Source organism: Macrosteles quadrilineatus, unplaced genomic scaffold, assembly GCF_028750875.1.
Source record: "Macrosteles quadrilineatus isolate MER2022 unplaced genomic scaffold, UCM_ALF_1.0 Scaffold_23__1_contigs__length_1887923, whole genome shotgun sequence".
Taxonomy (NCBI): Eukaryota; Metazoa; Arthropoda; class Insecta; order Hemiptera; family Cicadellidae; genus Macrosteles; species Macrosteles quadrilineatus.
This window is the reverse complement of record NW_026542616.1, coordinates 1,396,246-1,420,342: the sequence shown is the minus strand read 5'-3', so window position 1 is coordinate 1,420,342 and position 24,097 is coordinate 1,396,246. Positions and strand designations below refer to the sequence as shown.

At 32.4% G+C, this 24,097-nt stretch overlaps 1 protein-coding gene across 1 annotated transcript in view; it reads left to right on the top strand.

Moving 5' to 3' along the window:
• Positions 1-21,225, top strand: part of LOC129005544 (netrin-3-like) — a 225,517-nt gene extending 204,292 nt beyond the window's left edge. Inside the window, exons 5-7 of the mRNA XM_054434452.1 lie at positions 12,843-12,911; positions 17,536-17,710; positions 18,726-21,225. Coding sequence (XP_054290427.1) covers positions 12,843-12,911; positions 17,536-17,710; positions 18,726-18,867 — 386 coding nt within the window. The 3' untranslated portion in view covers positions 18,868-21,225. The remainder of the gene's footprint in view (positions 1-12,842; positions 12,912-17,535; positions 17,711-18,725) is intronic.
• Positions 21,226-24,097: the final 2,872 nt, after the last annotated feature.

Here is a 24,097-nt window from a genome sequence, read left to right as displayed (position 1 = left end):
AGGTGTAGGGTTATGTTATTATAGAGGTAGGAAATTGGATACTGCCACGCCAGAGCCCCTCTTAACTGTTGCATATAATATCAGATATCTTGTCAAAGCAAGTTAGACAGCCTTCACCCAACCTATCAAATCAATATAGATTATTGAACAATATTAAATCAATAGTTCGCTCAAACGTTGAAATACAATGGAATGAAAATTGTCTTGATTTAATTGAATTTGTAAAATTAGGCTACAGCATTCATTAACGCCATCATCATAGTATTTTCGTTGAATAATAAATATTCTAGCACAAATCAGTTGGGAAGAAAAGAATTGTATTTATCTAATAACATTTATTTAGATTTAAATAGCCTTACGAGATAAGGATACTATTTCTCTATTACATTAATAAATAACTATTTTGCACAAATCAGTTGGGACGAAAAGAACTTTATTTCTCTAATAGGCTAACATTATTTATTTAGATTTAAATAGCCTTACGAGATAAGGATACTATTTCTCTATTACATTAGTATGGGTAAAGTGACTATTATTCGACTTTGTACGCTTAGAAGTATGGATGATTTTCCAAGTGTAGTAGGGTAAGATGATAATTTTATACAAAAGGTTAGGAAAACAGTTTTGTAGCTGTAGACTTTGCTCGAAGCTCCAATGATTCTTTTGTGTGCTGCATAGAAAATATGAAGATTACTCTTGACGCAATGTACGGAAAAGAGGTTGTAAGATAATCATTTATACACATCGTATGGAAAAAGCATAATCCACCATCTGTAAGCTAGTTAGGAAAGAATATTGCTCAATAGACACATTTAGTTTGAACAGCTGACACACCCTCTCAACCAATCATAAGTAACTTGTCACAGGGCTACAGGGACTAATTATTAATTAATACAATGTCGTCTCAGCAGCGACATAGGATTATAGTTAAGAGTTAAATCCCGATTGGTGTAACTATTTATACGATCGTGAACCATTCATCATCCGATATGTCACTGCGGCTAAAAGCTAATACACAAAAGTAGATCTAGTCATTATTACATAATCCGAACTACATAATAAATTACATATTTACATAAACTGCTAGAATAACAGTGAACATACATAACCTATGTGAACTAATTGTTTAGTAAGAACTATTTAGAGACTATTGAAAATATTGAAATGAAATAAAATTAATTAAAAATTATTTTTTATAGACGAACTTAGGACCTTATGGACCTATCAGTTAACCTTCTAACCATTATAATGATACAACATATTATTTACATCGGTTCAAAAACATTTCAGGACCTAGAGTCACGATAAGTTGTACAACAAAGTCCAATATTGTTTAAGTCACCATAACTGCATCTGATTGTACGAATTCAACTTGCTTGCGTGTAAAAAATAACATCATATTCATTACAAATTTACTATTGACTGCTATGGAGTTTTTAACCTATACTTAACACTTGGCTCAGTTTCATTAGCGAATGGACTGAATGGAACATCAACGAGCTATTCGCGTCCCTGGCATTCGCTCAGTCTCCATTGACAATGCGCCTGAAGAATAAAAAACTAAATCACACACAAAACCAAACGAATAAAGAATAATTTAAGTTAAGCGACGTACCTTTGGTCATGAAAACACTAATATTTCCAGGTTACTAACTTAAATCGTACTCAATAGTTTATTTGTGTGCTTTAAGGGAACAAAGTTCTTTGAATTACGGGAAGATACGTATCTTGGTACTTCAAAAGTTGTGCAAGTATAGATCGTTCTGTTTGATATGGGATCAGTGTATAATAATAAGAGTCTTGCAGTAGTTAGCTAGTAAAGTATGAAGCCATTAAGTAGGTATTTAGCCAGACAGTTGGTTGTAAGTGATCTGCTGGGTCGATGTATGGGGTTTAGCCATTTATTAGCTAATACAATGTAATTAAATGGAATTTTATCCACTAAATGTATAGAAAAATATCAATTAAGACCTCTTCCTTATTCATTCTTATTGTCAGATACTTTTTATTGGAAAACGGTTACATTTAAAAATTGTCAAAACAATTTTATCATTGACGAATACAGTATTTCTGGAATTGTTAACTGCATAATATCTTTGAGTTCATAGGCAGTAGAGTTCATAGACAGCTGGGATAAGGCTTGACTTATACAAAGTCAAGTTTGGAACTTGAGTAGGGAAGGTAACGAATGGAACGACCCAAGTTTTCCTGTTACTTCCGGTCGGTAGAAAAACTACATGGTGTAGATTTAGTATTCTTTTTCTTCTTTACATATAAAGCTTTTATACGCCTTCGATATGTGTTCCGGAATACATTAAACGTCTGTCATCATAAGGTGCTAAATCTATTTTAAATCTTGATTTTTAATTATTGACATCATTAAGCTACGATACTTGCGATGAAAATATGTAGTAAAAAAATCATATAAATCAGGGTTTTGTTGTTCAACAACAACGGTTCGCAGTAGGTATTAATGAAGAATAATAGAACAAAGATTATTCAGAACACAAAAAAGACATAAGAACCAGCTATGCATAATAGGCTGCATTACAAGTATTACTTAGAATACGCAAGTGTGAAGTTTTGACAAGGAAAACGTTCCGAACTAATAAATCCATTTCCTTTACCTTGAACATCTTTAAACACTCGTTGACTTATGCTTGATGTTCGTTATTGAGTAATTTTAAAACTAATTACTTAAAAACCTGTAATTATTGCGTTTGCTATGAACCCATGTGAGGTTCTCAAAGCAATGCATACAATTAATCCACTTAGTCCTTTGAATGCATTATTTTAGCAAAATTATTTGTTAACTACATCATATGAAACTAGTTTAGTTTTTGGAAGCGTGTTCCTTAAAATTATAATTTCCTTTTATGTGTTTGCTAAACCTGAATCCTTTAATTTAAACCCCTAGAAAAATTCAAAAAACTTTTGTCCAAATGTTGATCTTTTCAGGGATTACTTTCTTAATTTCAATGAATCGTAAATTGAATTGATTTTTACTACATCCGTATACGATTCTGTATACTCGTTTACTTCCTCCAAAGTCCGTTACTTGCAGGGGTTCTCTGGGCTCATGCTCATATTTAATAAATCTTTTTCACCACACTATGATGTTTTTAGCTGTTTTACATACGTTAATTGGTGGCTGAAAGTTACGTTTTGCTGGCAATGCCAGCTGTCATCGTCATTTGGGGACCAAGCAGGTTTTTACGGCCCTAGGGCCGCAAAATCAGCTGTCCGCTTACTTTCTTAAAACATGAATTCATATTAAATACACAATCAGTATCACCGTTGCCTAGCAACTATTTTTATTATTTTTGTTGATTCCTCAATTGGTTTCTTCACACAACCTTAAATTTGTAGTTGTGTTGACTGTTAAGAAGGGATTACTTTCTTAGACTTTCTCAATTTGTTGTCCAATGTTTTCTCAATTGGAATGGTCGATTCTCTCGCCCAGTACTAGACTGGACAGTGAATGAGCCTCACATTCTGTCGTCCCATTACTGAGAGGTTATTTCTAGAGTTGGCAGCCCTGCGTCGATTCATTACCTGCCTAATCAACCTGGTCGATTGATCTGAGCAAATTAAACAGCTTCGCATCAGTGTTATCGAATAGCGTTTGTACTATCCATGAAATAAATAATATTTTAATTTGTCTTTGCATTTATTGGGATTGGAATACTCATTGCATCTATATTCACTAGCTGTGGCCAATTTTTTATTCAAATACAGTACAACTGAGTTAAATAAGCCACTCTGGGAAAATTCAGTTTTTCCTTTAGCTTTTGTTTATTTTATACGATGTTTAACTTGAGATAAAAGGTAAGTATATTTAGGGTAAGTTATCATTTAAATTTGGCTTATTCACAAATATTGCTTCTTGAAATCCTTGATGGTGGTTCAACTTAAGAATTGAACCTAGTTGCCACCACAGTTGCCAATTTCTTCAATCGGGTATTTACAACATTTTACGTATAACGCATACGCAGAAGCTAAACAGTTTTATGAAATTGTGTTCATGATTGTGTATTGCATGAATTTAAAACAACAAAATACTCCTCATAATTTGTATGAGAGCTTTGGCGGCTTGGGGCGAAGCCCTTTTTGATATACCAAACACAACAAGCCTATGTCCTGTCCTGTTCCATTCTAAAATCAATCTCTGTGCCAAATATCTTTCTATTCTGTCAACACGTTATTGTATGGTGCGATTGAGTACTTTTAGTTAAAACACACTTTGCTGTTGACTAATAATATTTTTACACAATCATTTAGCAGAATTTTTATAGTATTACGTTACTAGTCCTGAAAATAAGGGTTTGCCGGACGAGTTTGGTCGTTCCCGTGCGAGACGGAGTGGAGTATGAGATTACCATACGAGTCTGGTAAACACGTTTTGTACGAGTTACGTACGATAGTTTACGCCATACTACTAAATCTGTACAAATCCTTATATATTACCACCAACTAAAGGACTAAAAATCACTAGTCATAACCTTATGTTTTTGTTTATAACCACTCATTGCCACCCAAATGCAGTATAATCAGCTGATTGGTGTCCGGTAAAACTCATTACAGTACAGTAGTACGTAATGAAATCCCATTTGATCAAGCTGGTGGCAAACAGCTGTTTTCTGGACTAAATCCTTGCGTGGGAAGTTCGTCAAAATAGTGCAGTGTGGCGTAAAACTTGTTTTATTATATTGAAAAATAAAAGATAGGCTACATTGAAATTATTTTACGTAAAACTTTGTATTACTTTCAGATATAAACACTTGAAACATAAATATCAAAATTGTGTCAGGTGCTTTTAAAGGTTGCAATTGGCTGGACATACTCGCACAAACTTGACACGAGCTTCGCAGCACAGCCGACAGCCAGCCTAGATGTTCTGGGCGTTCTGGCAATTTAGAAGTGACACAACTTTGGCCTTACTCCAACACTAACTAGGAATAACACAACCATTCGCGCCCTTACTCTTTGAAGTGGACTATACCTCTGCGATTGTAATTTCTCAGATGACGGTATGCAAAACATCCTTTCTGCGAAGTTTCGCTGTTTTGAGAATATCGTTTACAATCGTGATTTCTCTTATGGGACGGATATGGCAAGGGTGTCTACAAAACGCCTTGCTGTTAAGATTCACTGTTTTGGTAATTGTACAATTTGTTATTGTGATTTATCTTAAGAGTACGGCTTTTGTTTAGGTGTCTACAAAAACTCTGTCCTGTTTAGTTTCATTGTGTACCTCTTAAGATTGCAATTTATCTCAAGTTGCCGGTTAGGGCTCTTTTCTACTTAAGCTCATGCATCCTTTAAATTGTACAGTTATCAATGGTTAGAGTTATACATAAATACACTGGAACCCCTCGAATATATGTCACCATAACCACATAACCTACTGTTTGTAACCTACACAACCCCATAACTTACTTCGGCGATCAAAAGCCATTCTAACCGTTATGATATACAGTATGTCATTTAGAGACAGTGGTTAATGAACGGATAATATATTGTAGGAGTCCTGTCTTAGCCAGTGTTTAGCTTTTCAGCCCAATTTGCAATCGTATTAAACCTGTATCATCGAGTTCAGTTTTATTACAGCAACGTGTGTCTGTACATGTTTGTGATTTTAATTAAAACAATGTAAGTATTACCATTACAAAGTAGGTACTTGGACAAAACTTTGGTTTTTTTTAGAAGTAGCAAATACTTTCGAAATATTCTACACACAAACTAAACTTAGATGAGGGGAGTTTATAACGTTATGTTCATCATTATTTTGTAGTTAAATACTTTAGGAGCCATATTACGTGTTCTATTGTTGACGTTGGCCATTTTTTTTTTATTTAGTTCGCACGCATACTCTTTGCAAGAATCAAATACTACAATTTTCTCAGGACATTTGAAAATGTTACAACAAATACGCTAGGAGAATGATGCGTTTAGAAATTAAGGTGCAGCGGTAGCGATGGTGTATGGATGGATTATGGTGTAGATTTGTGGGCAGATAAGATGCTAGAGGCCGTGACAACACATACATATTCATTGATAACACCAGGGTGAGGCGATGTGACCTCCTTATCACACCTACTGATATCTTCTCTCTCACTCACACACACTCATGTCACCTACTCACCTGTCGTCTACGAGACACACTTGTCTCGATGTCAAAATTACGTTCTACAACAAACTTTGTTTACTCGTCTCTTATCTGGTTTGACAACGTAAATAAACTCTCATTGAAACTACAAAACTCACTAAAACTTTGGAAAATCACTGATCTCCAATCGTCTTCAGGCTCGTCTCACAGCTGTTTTTGATTGAGTTACGCTGAGAAAAAGGTTAGGCCTATTTGGGTTTTCAATAAGATGGCCAAACGTCCTTTGGCTATTAGCGGAGAGGGTTTTCTAATCCGGGTAATGTACTGGGAACTATTTTTGCATATTGTAGGTTAAACATCTCGTACTACGCGAGTTGAACTAAAAGAGCTTATGGATTTAAAAAATGTTAGTGGGAATTCAATATTACTCAAACATATAACTTGAAATTATACAAGTTTGTTCCCTACGATTTTGAATGTGTAATGTATAAGAGTCTGCAACAACACTTTACCCTATAAACAATAAATAAATTATTACCGAATTTGTTTGTCTAAGTCATTATCTTGAACATGACTCGGGATACTATGATCAATTTTATGTATTTTGGACACCAAAAAATTATTGAATAAGTAAAACTCACCCACCCTACAGACGTCATAAATGTTTCGAAATTACATCACTTATCTTAATAACCGAAAAAAATACTCATTATTAAACATTAGTCTATACACTGAGCTTTTCAATTATATTTCATAATCTACATTAATGTCAGATTTTGGTAAAACTACTTAAATTACTCCACAACGTATTAGAACAATATTATAAAAGTTTGAATCCTTCCACAGTCAAAAAGAAGCAATGTTAGAGTATTTCCAAGTTCAAGGACATTGTAAGATATTGAACAGAATATAAAACTCAGAAATTTATTGAGCAAACAATCTCTTTGAGACAATAAAGTCTCCAGAGCGCAGCTATAACTGGGTGTCATTTAGAGCAAATGTGGCAACATTATCCCTTCCCCAACAGCGGCCCTAACAACACAGACTTTGACCTATTTCACGTCTTATATTGGGGATTGAACTGTGGACCTTGTGGTGATGACTCGTCTTATGGCCTTGCTCAAGATGACGTCATCACTTAACGGTTTGCTTGTTACTTTATGTTTGACACTAATTAAATCTAGGACAAATTAACGGCATCAGATACTGATGCATATTTCTCCCGTTTATAAATATATTTAAACTACTTTCTGTAAAAGGACAATTTCGCAAGGAAATCGATTGAATTTTTTTATTAGCCAGTGAACCAATATTTTATACAGTATATATAAATCTCTGTAGTACAACGCTTGTTTATTCAATTAATTGGTGATAAGTTTGTAAATTTCTTTTAGGAATAACTGCTGAATCTTAAGTGGGTTGTTTCATTTTGTTTGTGATTAAATTATTTGTTAACATAATTTCATTTTAAATCCGTTCGTTTTTCGATTGTTCAAGTTGTTTTGTTTGGTTGTTGTTTTGTTTGTTTCGGTTGTTGTTGTTGTTGTTTTGTTGTTTGTTGTTTTTGTGTTGTGTGGTTGTTGATTGTTCGTTTTTCATTGAAATTGTTAAAACAGTTTTTGAGCAGTTTTTCATTATTTTATGAGGTGAACATAATTAAAAAGTCAAAACTACGAAAAAGAAACTAGATAACTTAGTATCTTAATCTATTTAACATTTTTCTTTAAAATCAGACTACTAAGGACTGAGCGAAAATTAAGCTAATTTTCTCAAAAATATGAAATTATAATTTTTTTAATTAAAATAGTAACAAATTTGCTGATGAAAAACATGTTGATAATTATTTCTTGGTTCTAGTCAATACTATATACATTTATTCATAAAAACTTGAATTATCTACTACAATGTACTTGTATTCTACTGCGATAACAATTAAAGAAACTCGTTTAGATTGTGTAAAATTCAAAAAAGTTATTTGTATTTTTTTACAATTTGCAGTTAGTTCCTGGTTTATTTTAGAGCAACGAAACTCCTACTATATGAGACAGGCAATTTCAACTCGTTGCGTCCTGTAGGTACAGTAACATTTGTTGAAGGGGCCAAAAAATGTAACAGAGCTATTATTAATCATCTACTTGTGAACAAATATTTTATGTTGTGTTGCAGTCTTTATTATTTTTTATTGTACCTTTGTTATTATATTTTCAGAAAATAAATAAAGTCAGTATGCAAAATAATAAATAGGTAGCTAGGAAATGTAATTAATTAACTTGAAGCATGTTTCGTTAAGATTAAAAATAGTTAGATTCATAACTTGGAATTATAAAATGGCCAAATCCTCATTATTGTCATCCCCTTATATCGACTGTTCTTCTAACAATAAACCACAACAATCGTTTTGTATGCTGCAACAAGCAACTGCTGTTTGAAGTAGTCATTCTCCACAAAGACGAACCATTCCCTTCAACAGTTTGCTTATTTGTCTTTGAACATCTCAGATATGTCTTTTGTCTCGGCTTGGTCGTCGTTGATTTCTTATTTGCTGGTCTTTGTACAGTGTTTTGAAGTAGACACAGAATCATTAAACACCACTCTCAAATGCGTTTTTCTATTTTGATTCTGTTAAATAAAATTGGAGAATCGACTTACAAATTCCATTGGAAATGGACATTTAAGTACATATTTGGTCTGTTTTTTATAATTTATTTCTAGAAACGTTCTTGTTGTTTTTATTTATTTAAAATGATCATTGTCATTCCTAAATTTATATTTTGGGTAATATTTTTTCAAGATTACAACCACTGATAGTGTTTTATTGATTATGGTTAATAAAAGGATATTTTACCTAGTTTAATTTTTTATATTGAAATCCCTTTGTAAACACCCCTTTGTGCATTCTTTATGCTACGATTTAATAAAAAAAATTGTTTAGCATTATAAAATAAAATAAATGAACAAAATAAACCATTGTACTATTTTTTTAATGACTAATGCATTATACTTAGATCATGGTCACAGTTAAAATGTCATTAAATTTCAGGTCATGGTCAATGTTATTAAATCTTTATTAATTACAGTAGCCCTACATGTGAACAATATCCAATATAAAATAAATAAATATATTTGTTATATAACACATTAAAGTTACGTTTTCTCTTTCCTCACACTAATAATTTATGAGTTCATAAAAGATCAAATTATACAAATTGCCCCATTAGTTTGGTATGATTAAAAAATAAGTATATAACCGAAACCCAAGTACTTTAATATTTACTGCAAAACACTGTCAGTCACTCAATGGTACATAATTTTTTATCCTGAAAACTAGTTATAATTTAAACATAGAAATGGGTTGATTATTTCACTTCATATTTGTCTATTGTCAGCGCAAGTATTAAATTCAGTTAAATAACTTGTATTGGTATAGCTTTTTATCTAAAGGAATTTGGTTTGAAGGTGTTAAGGAATTTATTAATTAAACGAACGTGCTAAATTCAATTTAATTATATTTGAACGGACAAGTGTTTCAACTATTGATAATATATCGATATTACCCCAGTTATGAATAATATCGAAGTATCGGTGTGGTGGATGTGTAATATATGCACCCTTCACCCCATCAAGGGCCCTTGTAGGCAGCGATCGCCTACTTTTAGATAACCTCAAGAACCAAAAACTGTGCTAAAATGCAACCTCAATATGTGGAACTGTATTATGAGTAGATTAGAGTTTAATGTGGAATTTTGAAACATTTTATCTGGCATCGTCTCATTAAAACATTGTAATGGTTAGAGTTACATGTTAGCCAATTATAGGGAATACTACTATTACTACTGTAACACTTTTTTTCTTGGATTAATTTAACAAATGATGATATTTCTTAGATTAATAATAAACCCGCTATCACAAAAAAAACATTTGCACACACTTAAATACAGTCTATAATGAAGAAAACAATTAATTATATTCTTATTTCTGAACTTACATATACATATGCAGTATTAAAGCCCAATAAACGATAACGCCAAGTTTCGATTATTTAACAAAGCTACTTCTTTGCTCGAACTGCTATACAAATCGAACACAACTAATGTATTCAGGTTAGAATGAAGATTTTGTTTTTATTGTTTACGAAGCTGCACCATTGACTATTATATATAACTGTACTAACGTGTGATGGGTGGAGTGAATAAAGTATACTTTATCTTGTAGATTCAACGTAAAAATTCCACAAGAAGGCCGGGCAGTGTAGGGCCGATCTGTTTCCATTTTACAGCTTTTCTGATAAAGGGCTCGGGGGAATCGCTCGGTGGCCATAAAACCGGAAATAGCCAATAATGCAGTTGGCGAGATGCCAAGCACTTCCGGAAACAACAATGGCAAGGAAGGGTGCACTTTGTGTTTTTTTGTAAAAGCCGTGTTTTCCGCCAAATGGCCCGGTAGACAAACGTTTATGTGATCCGCGCAGCAGATTACAGGAAATGTGTTTTGAGATACATTTATTTGCTTTCATATTGTTGTGTATATACAGTAGCTTGTTTTGTCTCTATCTAGTTTAATTTAGTCGTGTTGTTTTTCAAAAGCCGTAGTTCACAGCTGATTTAGAGTTGTTCTCTATGGAGTTAGCAGATTGTATTGTGTTCTTACCACTGCGTAGAAATGATCACATTCCCATACCTGTAAAAAGTACGCAAAATGGCTCATTTACGCTCTAGATCGGCAAAAGACCATTCCCGCTTGCTAAATCCAAATCAGCTGATTTTACAGTTGTTGTTTCTACACCTTACATAAACATAAACAAATGATGTTACTGGCCCAAATGATGTTACTGGATCAATGCCGAAAGTTAACATTATTTAACATTGACCAAATGGAACGGTCTAAAACATTTTATGTTAAATCTATTAGTATAGGATTCGGGTCAGCAACGTCATTTGTTCATGTTTATGATCCTTACCGGTTCTGTTCAATTATTTGTAAAAATGTTTAAATGATGGTACTGTATAATTTACCCCATAAACATGTATAACATGGTAAAACTTTTACAAAAAATAACTTCAATTGGTATTTACATAAGGAGTAGGCCTACTACTCCACGGTTAATAGGTTTTCACGCAAGTTAAGCTATATAGCTTTATTTCTCACAATGGTAACCACAGAAAAATAATATATATTATTCGAAAGCCAACAGTACAAGATATTATCTTTGACTATTAATACGTTTAGTCAATGAAAATATGTAAATTTTCAACTAAACTTACGGGACACATTTTTGGGATAAAAATTCAGGTGCTGATGTTAATGAACATAAACCACCGGAAAGTTATTAAAAGAGGTTGTTTAGGTTGGCGACACTGTTTACTGCAATTAAATTTTCACACAACAGTAGGTAGGCCCCCTCCCCCCCTCCCCCCCCCCTTGGGCCTTTGAGCATCGTAATGTTTTGTTTGTCACAATGCACACAGGTTAGTGTGTTTAAAATTTACAACTTTCTGAAACAATGTTGTTTTTCCTGGGAAACCTGAAAACTGAAGTAGAAATGTTAAAAACGCTGCACTGTAGTGTTATTTAATGAATACGTGTAATGTCCAGGGTTTTTTTTACTATAAAAACTGCAAAATAAAAAAATATCTCCAGAAACATTTTTGTATACTTGAGCAAATGTATATGATAAATTCCTTGAATCCGAACTGTTAATAGGTACTTTATCTGGAAAGTATATTAATTTCATTTGGTACAGCCACAGAAAAAAACAAACTCCCTAGTACAGCTATTAAAAAGCTAATAAAACTGCACAGTTGCTCAACAATACAGATATTTTAGCATTTTAGCACACAACTACTGTTGGTATTATCCAACATATTATTCAAGCTTTATTCTGTAGCAGGTGTTTTTCTATCTATACACAAGGGGTGAAGGGTGTAGTCTTGGACTATATAGAACTGTTAAATGTTTTTTTAAGGTTTGGCTTATATGCCTTTAGTAATTTAATCTGGACTCCCATTAATACAGATGAGTGTTGACTTTAACCCCAATCAGTCTATTTAATGAGAGTTAACTCTAAATTTAGACTAAAATAAAGAATTGAATCCAACAAATAAATATTTGTTACCATACAAATGACATATTGCTTTAAATGCTAATACAATAGTCAATAGTAGAGACTGAATCAAAAATGAAATAAAAATAAAATGTCTCTTAATCATTGATCAGATTTGTCTAAAACTGATTGTTAAACTTCAGCCCCTTTATTGATGTCTTGGTCATGGTTTTTAAATATAAAAAAAATTACAGCAATATTTGTTTCAACAGAACTCAGATTTCTTATTTTTACTTCTCTACTTTGTTTGGTCTATGTTTATTGCATTATTTCATGTAACACATATTGCTTGGTGATAAATAAAGGTACATTCCATAATCCCTTACATCCATTGTTTTAGCATTTTCTTGTTATTATGTATAAAGGGTTCTAACATTTCATGTATGGATAAAGATTTAACATTCATGTTCAAATTCCAACATTACCTTACTTTTCCACTGTTTTTAATATTTTAAAGAATACACATTTTAAGTTCTAAAACATGATCTAGGGGTTCCATGTTCAGTGCTCTAACATTGCATGTTTTCCTACTCTTTGGTTAATTATCTAACAATTGTTCATTGTTTCTACATTCCATGTTCAATGTTTTGACTTACCACTTCTATGTTCTAATGTTCATGTTTAATGTTTCAGATGAATGTGGCAAGTGCCGAGCTGGCACGAGGAGGCTCAACCTCAACAAATACTGCAAGAGAGATTATGGTTTGTATCTTTAATACGTTTTCTAGGATTTGATATGTAGCAGTCCAATCCAAACTTTCAACTACTATAAACCAAACGTTTTGAAGTGTGTTTCCAATGTTCCAATGTTGGTCTGTTGATGCAGTAAAAAAACAACCTAGAAAATATATTTTACTTTTGTATTAACATGATTAATATATTCAAATGATGATGATATATTCAAATAACCTGAGTTTAACTGATCATACATACAAATTATACATTAGTTGAGGCAGTGCTTGATTTGTAAAAAACGAGCTGCCGGATCTGTAACCTATTTAATGTGATTTGTACCTATTTATGTCAATATGTCTATCTTCCCGAAAGAGAGGTAGGTACTGAAAATCTGCCCCGAGCACTGAGTGTGTAGGACTTGTATATGATTTGTCAGCTAAAAATCTAATGTTTATTATTGCTTTATTTAGTTATAAAAAGATGAGAGAGATATAAATTGAGAATTTAAGAAGCAGCTAAGAGGCAAGTAGAATATTTTTTTTTCATTCGAACAGTCAAAGAAGAAATTAAAAAATCTTGTAAAAAATACATTATAAAATTGGAAAATCATTCAAATCATCTTGCACTTAATTTATTGGACAATCACAACACCATTTACAGACTGAAGCGACATATAATATTGAACCTCCCATTCAGATTCGGCTAAGTGTTATAGTACAGGTAAAATAAAATAATACAAAAACACTCCATATAAACAACAAAATTTGTACATTCATGAAATTTCACCTGTGAGTTACTAATAATATGAGAAATGAAGATCCGATGAGTCCCCAAAATTTTGGGCGTCCTAAGGCCCTTTTTGGGGCCCTTTTTGTTCCGAAGGGCCCTTGTTCCTGAATAATTTTGTTTTTACGTTTAAGGTCGAGTGAGGTGTGGTTTTCGATGGTTTTAGTTATTTTAAATCGATTGGGAGTAGTTTTAAGTGTATTAAACCACACCATACAGGGTGTTTCGTAATATTATTACTTTTTACGATATTTAAACATTTATTCATAAAGTAATAAAATTAGTTACCTCCATGCTCTATATAAAAGGGGATTATTGAAAATAACTGTAATTCTTTACTATATACGAGGGAAGGATCACAATGAGTAAGAGAAAATATTAAATACCCCCGTCACAGCAAACCTGCAGACTAAGCGAATTTTCATTTGCCCGATTTTCAATTAAATCTAAAATTGCATTGAGTTTAATGAATACTTAGGTTTGCTGCTACAAAGAGGCCAATAAAGTGTTTTTATAGTAAAATATTAATAGCCTAGTATAAAACAAATAAATTTGACAAGTTTGATCAAAATATATCTATTAACAAACAAACAAAATCATTTTACACTATTCTCCTTAAGAATAACATGGAATTTTAAATTTAAAATTTTTGAATTTCATTCATAACTAATACACTTACAAAACACGTTAATATACTAAATTATTTGTTTTCTTTAAGCTCTTTAAAATGCTCTAGAGAAAAATTGGGAAACTTTGTCTTTTGAGGGTCAAAGATTACAAATTTTTACCAGATAAAACCCTGTTCCATGGACCGATTATGCCGGTTTCGTTAAAATTGAACCAAAATTACTCGAGCTATCATGTTTACGGACACGTATATAGCATGGATATATATATGTATATAAACACATATATAATATTTTGAGTGGATGGTGCTTTAGGCTTCTGGGGGCATCGAAATGAAAAGGTAAATCGGTTTCGGGTCTATGTTTTACCATAAGACCTTCGGTAATAGCTTATCTCCTATGTGGGATGTTCGCTAAAAAGGGGTGAATTAAGTTTTACACTATTACATAATAACATAGGTTACTAAGCAAACATTTCAACTTTTAAGATGGAGTGAATAATCTTTCACCGTCATATTCAATCATTCATTGGGTCTGATGATGATTGAAGTGTCCAATCGAAATCGATCACCACTTAACATCTTTTTTGTATATTTACCGTCTTGTGATTAACAGTATAAGCGTAAATATATGTTTTAAGTGTTATAAAAAGTTTCTTTTATTTACCTTCCGTAAATTTAATAACACGTACAATGCTGATCAAGAAGTTATTTAATAATCTTTCAACGTGTTTTTTAAGCAAATCTATTAAGACCAATTTAAAATTGATATGTATTTTTCTTAGGCAGTTATTTAAGTTATTTTTTTACATTTATTAAAAATTAAAACAATTGTATTTGTATAAAACCTTACATTACATATTAAAATGAAGTACTTAAACTAAAGCTTCTACAATTACTACAACTAATTTTTCTACAATTTCCGTAGTATCTCTCTTTACAATTTCATCATCACAATAATTATTCTCAGACGACTCATTAACAATTTTATTATTCTTAGCAACTTGTCCATCTTTACTGATTTTGTCAAAGTTGGTGTTCAAGCAGGATTCCCCTTTACAAACCTAAAACCTTGCATATTGCAGAACAGACAACACCAATCTTAAAGCACGAACAATGTGGTGCAAAAACACCTTTCATACATACTGACGTTTCCAACTTTGTATCTTAATTTCCTCAAACTTATTTTCAATCAATACAAGTACGGTTACCGGTATCTTTCGTGGTTATGACGACCAGGACAGCACTAAGACATCAGAGCAGCATTGTCGGTACAAGCATTTTTGTCCTGAACAATGGGAACGAGATTTATGGGGTAAAAATTGGGTTTTCTTATTTACTTTACCCTCAAAACACAAAGTTTCCCAATTTTTCTCTATAACATTTTAAATAGCTTAAAAACAAATAATTTAGTATATAAACGTGTTTTTGTATGGTTATTAGTTACGGATAAAAATACTAAAATTGTAAATTTAAAATTCCCATGTTATTCTTATGTAGAATAGTGTAAAATGATTTTGTTTGTTTTTTAATAGATATATCTTGATAAAACTTGTCAAATTTATTTATACTATTTATTTATTTATTATTATACTAGGCTATTAATATTTCACTATAACACACTATATTGGCCTCCTTGTAGCAGCAAACCTAAGTATTCATTAAACTCAATGCAATTTTAGATTTAATTGAAAATCGGGCAAATGAAAATTCGCTTAGTCTGCAGGTTTGCTGTGACGGGGGTATTTAATATATTCTCTTACTCATTGTGATCCTTCCCTCGTATATAGTAAAGAATTACAGTTATTTTCAATAATCCCCTATTATATAGAGCATGGAGGTAACTAATTTTATTACTTTATGAATAAATGTTTAAATATCGTAAAAAGTAATAATATTTCGAAACACCCTGTATGGTGTGGTTTAATACACTTAAAACTACTCCCAATCGATTTAAAATAACTAAAACCATCGAAAACCACACCTCACTCGACCTTAAACGTAAAACAAAATTATTCAGGAACAAGGGCCCTTCGGAACAAAAAGGGCCCCAAAAAGGGCCTTAGGACGCCCAAAATTTTGGGGACTCATCAGATCTTCATTTCTCATATTATTAGTAACTCACAGGTGAAATTTCATGAATGTACAAATTTTGTTGTTTATAAAACCCTATTTTACCTGTACTATTATTAAAATTCTCTTTGTAGCGTAGCTAGTGTCAATCACTAGCTCATGTTCTTCAAGTCAATGTTGTATTTTTATTTATATCATTTGCTTATTGTTCAACTTGAACAGATTGTAAATTAAATAAAGTAAAAAAAAATTTTAACTAAACAAAAAATCATAATGAAGAACAGTTGATAACTGAAGGATCAACACGTTCGCTACTGAGCGTCGCATATATGCCACAGACCGAGGTATACATTTGATTCTTACACGTAGACGGGCTAACACTTGGATAACAGTACACACAGACCACGGGGGAAAACCTGTAAAATAGTGCTCATTTACATTGTAATACGCTACAATCGTGTTTGTAAATAATTTATTTGTTCTTGTTTTTTTTTTGTATTTTTTATAACCTTTTGTAATGTCGCATATTTGCGACGCCCGGTCTACAGCGAAGACAATAGTGAAAATTATCATAGTTTGCTTGAAATAGACCAAACGTTGCATATATGCGATAGTTCATTTTTGTTTGTGTTTTGAGGTGAAAGTAAGTAAAAAAAAAAAAACAGATTATTCAAGAACAGTTTATAACTGAACAAATATAAAATCTATAAAGGATAATGCAGCATACATACTGCATATATACATACAGTGGATGCAGAAAAGTAAAGACCAGTTTTTCCAACTATCATATGACATCACCAATCATCATATCCACAGACCAAGCGACACAGTTGTGCGTCAGACATCTCTGTAGACCACTGCAGGGAATTCAGTGCCTTCAAATAGACCGTTACAAAGATATAAACATTTTAATAACATTAGAACCCCAACGCAAATACGCGAGTCTATTTTAATGTGACAGTCTATGGGTGGAAACCGGTCGTCGCATATGTGCGTCGCTGGTCCATGTGAATGAAAAAATTTATACTATTACAGTAGCGAACGGTTAACAGCTGGTTAGAAGAATAAAAATTCAAAACCAAACATATATAAATTTTTGATCCTCCGTTAAAAAAACTGTCTTCCTAAACGACACTGATTATAATTGATTGCATCATCTGTCAACAGCCATCTTGGGTAAGGTGGTTGAGCGAGAGACTGTCGATGACTGGGTCAAGTTCTCGCTGACGATTCAGTCAGTGTTCAAGAGGGCGCGAGACTCCAGACTGCGTCGTACCTCCACTTTCCTGTGGGTCCCACTCAAGGATCTGGCCTGCAAATGTCCCAAGATCAAAACTAACAAGTAAGTATCTGTGTCAGTAAATGTTTGAGAGAGTGAGGTGTCAAGCTTCTAGACTTACCAACACAGTATGATCTGCCTAACTGACTGTTCCCAAGTTATTTTCTTGAAGCAAAACTGTTGGCGTTAAAGAACCACCAAAGATAAGTACAGAGGAAACATTCAATGGTATAAGTGGTGTCTAGCACTAGCTGGTGTCTAGGGTTAAGTCCAACACCGCCTCCTTGTCCCTACTACAACGCTCAAGGTGGAGAAAGACACTGTACCTGTGTGATAGGAATTTCCGCACAGTGCTCACCACTCAGACTCTTCCTTGCTCTTCAAAAGTATATTTTTTAGTCAAACATCTTTGAGCTGAAAGCGCACAGATATCCTATAAGTTTCCTCTGTGCCTTACTTTCTGGAACCACTTGCGCAGCGTTTTTTTAATCATTAAAGGAGATCTAGAACTGGAACAAAGCTCAGTAACTGGTATCTTATCTGGGGTGCAATGGGATGAGTAATATGCAAAAAAGCAGGCCTAGATTAGTTTTCATCAAACCGTAAAATTGAGGTTTTACAGCTTTGACTGGCAAAGTCTAGACAAAGTGGAGAACCTGAGGATTGAAAACATGTAACGCTGTTGCTCAAGTGGCAGCAAAGACTATCATTCAAAGTGATCCTCAAGGTGATTATTCGGCAATTTACTAATGACAAAACCCCCTATTGTTCCAAACATCAACCAATCAATACATGCTGAGTGGCTGAGTGAATATAGTGCTCGCTTGGTAATCAAAAGATCACTTGTTTGATCCTGAGAAAAGCTGTCCTTGATCATAGGGCTTTCAATAAAATGTCCTGGCTAAAGGATCAGCTGATAGTCCAGTAACAATGCTTTCTTCTCATTCATTCAACACTTCATCGTAAAACATTGTATCTTTGTTCATCATAATTTATTGTAAATACAAATCCTGGTTTGTCAGCATCATAATTTCATATGTTGATAACAAACGGTTTTAATCTTCTACGCCTGTTGCAGGTCCTACCTGATTCTTGGCAAAGAGAAGGAGGGAGAACACACCGGCCTGACGATCACCCAGAGATCCATCGTCATAGAGTGGAAGGAGGAATGGAACAACCGCATGAGGAGGTTCCAACGACGCTCTCGTCAGTGCAAATAAGCGAACTGTTGTTAGTTGGTTGTCGATGTTTGAATCACTGTCAATCTCCGCGGGGATTACGAGAGTGAAAACGTAGGTTCTGTTTGTACAAGGTGTTAGCTGAACTGAGGGATATAGATGGTTTTTAGTTGGAACAGCCAAAGTATTAGTTCAACTTTTTTCAGCCTAAGCATGATCAATCTTATGTTTTTAAAGATTTTAATTGTAAATTGAATTGTAATTTTTTATGTGATTAACTAAGACTTGGGTAACAATTTTGATGGGTTTGATGATAAAATATAGTTATATTTACTGATAACAATGTATTAGTTACGTGTCATATTTATGTCAGGACGTTTCATAAACGTTTCTTAAAATATGGATACAATTTTTTATTGCTCCTGTATTTATTTAAAACAAGATTATACTAGCTGTGTCTAGCTGGGAAAATTAAATTTTTTCTTTTAAAACAAAATTGTGAGTAAAATAAGGTTTATTTTTATATGTTTTTAAATGTTTTGACGTAAAAAAAATAAGAACAGTATTGATTTATTTTTAGAACACAGATTAATTTAGCTGGTAATATAAGTTAATTTTATTTATATTTATCCATGTATTGAGTCATTTTATATTCAACAAAAGTCACAAATCAGCATCCCCATAGGTATCTTATTATGTAGTTTGGCTTAGGACTGAACAGTATTTCCAAAAGTGTTTGGGGTGAGTGATAAAAAAATAATCTGTACTTTGCATAATGTTATGAGTGGAAGAACACACGTTTTATCACTATTTGACCGGTTTTGTCAAATTACTTATAAAAACTATTAAAGGTTGTGCCAATTTAGAATCATTTGATGTCCCATGGTTGTGTCTATGTTAGGTTTAACATATTTTTGCTACATGATGCTTGACAAATGTGGTTTTGGAGTTTCAAAATGTTTTCACCATATTTTCTGTCATAAACTATCTTTTAACATATCATAAAATTTGAAAGTTTCCAGCTAACATATCAACGTTTCCATTGCCAAAAACAATTTTTATCACTTCAAGAAAGTTTTTGAAAATTCCATATTATTTTTTACAAAGTGAATTTTCCATCTAACTTCTCTTAAATAAAGTCCAAGCAAATTTTCAATTGTTGAGTTTTAAAGGCTGAAAATAACCACTGCAGAGTTTTTGCGTATGATTGTAATTATTGAATGTATCATATTAACAGACTGAGTATATAATTTGCCATAGCTTTAATATATTAGGTGAAGCTAGTTAGGTAGAGGAAGGGATTTACCTTTTCCTAAGGCATTAATGTTCTTGTACATTATCGTTTATCTGTAGTCAGTTGGATGAACTGAGCCAAAGAGTTTGAGCCGTAAATATATTACAAGAATGAAAAATTATAGCCGATTTATTGAAAAATTTGAATAAAAAGCCTGACTGTTCTCAATGAATAAACGATTTATGAAATGTACTAAGCAGTGAACAAAATTATACAGGTTGTAAAGTAATATATTTACGGCTACACGTGTTGAATCAAGTTTTCACTTAGAAACTCCTTACCAGATTGTGTATATTTTATTCTTACTGGAATATTATTTTTCATTGTCAACCGCTTATTTGTTAAGGTTTCAAAGTTTTCAAAATTTTTATTCATTTGAGAATCTCCTTTTAAAAATATTCCACTTGACTAAATACCATAATAGCAAAATGGAATCACAATTTTAAACTAGTGATATGTATAATTGGTTGTCCATAACTTATTTATCTGTCTAATTTTCCAGTATCCTTGCACCTGTATTTAGCTTTACAGTGGATAAGAACATGTTTGTATAATTTAGGTTAAGGTTTATTGTACATTACTTCTTGATTTTGTATATTTTCTCAAATGTTTAGCATGTAATTAAATTACTACTTAGAATTTCTTCTGTAGCTGTTTAGCTAGTTCCTAAAGACATTTATTACAGATTATTATTTATTACCCGTTTATATCCTAACAGTTAATGTGGACTTTAAATGGTGATAATTTCAAACAAATTTATAACTGTTACTAAATAAATAGTGCACAATATATTCAACTGGTTTTTAATTTACAAATATTATATTGGTTACGTTTAAACTTTTTAACAAAGCTTTTGAAATTTTGTTCATCTGAATGGTTGTAGAGATTATTATTTGAAATGGTTTTTAGATTGTTACTTAATTTATTACAGTAGATGCCAGGAATCTGCTTCCAGTGTATTAGCAATATTAGAGTCTCTATGTCTAAATGTATGTGTGTATTGTATATTATGTCCTTAATTTATTCACACTAACTCGTGTAACATTATTTACATGTTTTTACGATATTGTAGATGTAATATATTATATAATAAATGTTTAACTAAGTTCTGGTGCTCTAATTAAAACTTCACCTCAAGTCAAAGACTAAATTTTTAAACTTACTGCTGGCGACAAGGGTGGTACCATGCATTCTACATTATCATCAAAGAAGATAAACATGGACAACCTTATGCGGCTATAAGTCAGGAAATGTTTGTAGAAAACACTAAAAAACAATATCAGCTTATTAAATATGATAAAGTATATACAGGAAATGTTAATTGTATCGAACTATTATTCAGTGGCGGATTGCGACCTCAGCGGCCCCTAGGCACATGTAAACCTAGGCCCCCCCCCATGGGGGTCATTTCAGACTTTTAACTGGGATGGCAAGATCTACTGGGGGTCCAGGAAAATTTTTAGAAACTGGCTTTAAATTTGTTAGTTTTTTTAAGCTTTTTCAAACTATTTTTACAACAATTTTATTTTTATTTTTCTGTCTGCGGCCCCTAGGCAGTTGCCTATCATTCCTAATGGGTAATCCGCCATTGTTGTGAGTATTTCCATGAATTACACACCGGTAATCTTTGAGTTGACTCTTTTAAACTAATCGTAAATAAGACTGTTATTCGCATTGAAATAACTTCTGTAATACTTTGCAATTGCTCGAATTCCAGCAACATATACACTAGTTTAATTTTAAATGGGAAACATCACTGTAATTTTGAGAAGACTCCATCTTGTTTGTAATGTATATCTACCAGAATATGACTCAAACTCTTTAGGTACATGTAAAACCTACTAATGTCAGGGTATAAAATATGCAATAGTCAAGTGTGGTTCCTCTTTTATTATTCAAAATCCGGAAACTTACAAACATTGATAGTTTTATCAAATAATTCCAGATATTTCATTCTAAGGTCTACGATTAAAATAAAATGCAAAGTGGCTCAGGTCATATCCACGATTCATTACTGATGAAAAAAACCTTAAAAATTACTTTTTTAGCAAAAACAAAGTGTTTTAAATTGACAATAGCATAATTCCATGGTAAAAAAACCCAAGTGATCCTATGCTTCTGTCAAAGCTGTTTTGTTAGCAAGAAATTTAAACAGTAAACCACAATATAGAAGGGAAATTAAGCATCAAGGTGGCTTAAATAGTGGTCCAGTTGCCAGAAACTTGATTTTTTATTAAGAATCAAATCTATATTTCATTATTAATAACAATGATAGTAGGATACAAAATTAAATTTAAAACATGCACTTCACAGTATAATCAATGGTCAATTCGCAAAAATAAATTGCAATAAAATAAGTAACAAGGGGTATCTTTTGGATTTTACAAAATATCAAAACTATTTGATTACTTGAAGGCAATGACTTTGAGTGTAATATAAAAGCTCAAGTTTGGTTGAGGCAGTGAGATGAAAATTGTGCTAAATTGAACAGTTTGTAATTCTCCTTCAAGAAATCAACACTTTTTAGCGACTAAACTTGCTAACTGAGCCACATGCACTTAAATATAGGCACCATACAAGAAATCAATTCATTTTACCCTTTAAACTAAAACTAAAATCACATATACGTTAAGCAATTGAAAATCCTAGCTTTACATTAACAACGTTATAGTATCATATAGCAAGAATATATACTAGTACAACAGAACGGTGACCTAGACGTTCCACCAGATAGAGATGTTAACAAGAACAAGAACAAATACTAAGATACTATAGTTATCACAGTGCTATCAATGATAAGATTCAAAATGGCTGCAAGTTCATATGGCATACAACACACATCTAGACAACAAGCTATTAGTGGGAATGACAATAAAATAGAAGAAAATCAGACTACTGTGTTGTGAAAGTGGTCAGTTATCTTGCGGAGTAACTAGCTATAAAGTTTCTTAAAACCAAAGCCTACGAAAGTATGATACTCGCAGAGAAACTATTTATCTACGCTTAATTAAAAGATCTCAATATTTAATGTGTCAGGAAACCCTAAGAGCTATTACATGATCGTTTTATACCTACTTTCGACTAAAGTGTAAATTTTATTCACTTCCCGGAAAGAAAATCCAGCAACTCACTAAATTAGGAATTTCATCCAACTTACTACGTCACTTACTAACCTTTTCAATCTATTGTGGACCTACAGAAAAAATGTTATAACTGCTTGTACAATCTAGCATTTAATTGCTTATGACTGTGACAAAAACCTCCGTTCAAATTCCTTAAAACAAAGAATATTTGGTGTATTGTATAAGCTAATCTAACCATAAAGCTTACATGCTTGTACAATTTTACATAAATTGTATTACATCTAACATGCTGCTCACAAAACTGCAGATCAAAATGTTGCGATGTACACAAGCGTGAGGAAATACTGGCGGATTACTTTATGTTACAGAGAGTATGTTTATGTTATACCTAGATGAAAACTTGGTACTCCGTCGTATGGTATGTACAGTAGGTTTCTTCACTACTCTAGTATAGGTATACGTTTTGTGTGCTGGGTCGTATGTTCACAATTAAATGCATCTTAGGTGTACAGCTTAACCTTTTATTATTTTCTCACTCAAACTTCAAACAGTTTTTTTCATTAGAAGAAAGTTCGTTTTGTTTCCCAGAAGTTGAAACAGCGAATAACCACTCATGTTTTCTTCACATACAAATAAAAGTGTAAAAGAAATAAAGTACACTATAAAATCTTAAAAATTGAAAAAAAAATTCTAACTGAAGAAAAAAAAGATATATAAAATAAAAACCTCCATTTTAATTCAATGTGTAGCACAATCATCTTATATTTGACCTTTTATCTATCCTAAGTGGCTATAGATATATTTTGATACTTTGACTAAAACCAAAAATAAAGCGTTTAAGCAAAACAATACAAAAAAGGACAAGGACAATGTAAAAGAAACATAAAAAGCGAAA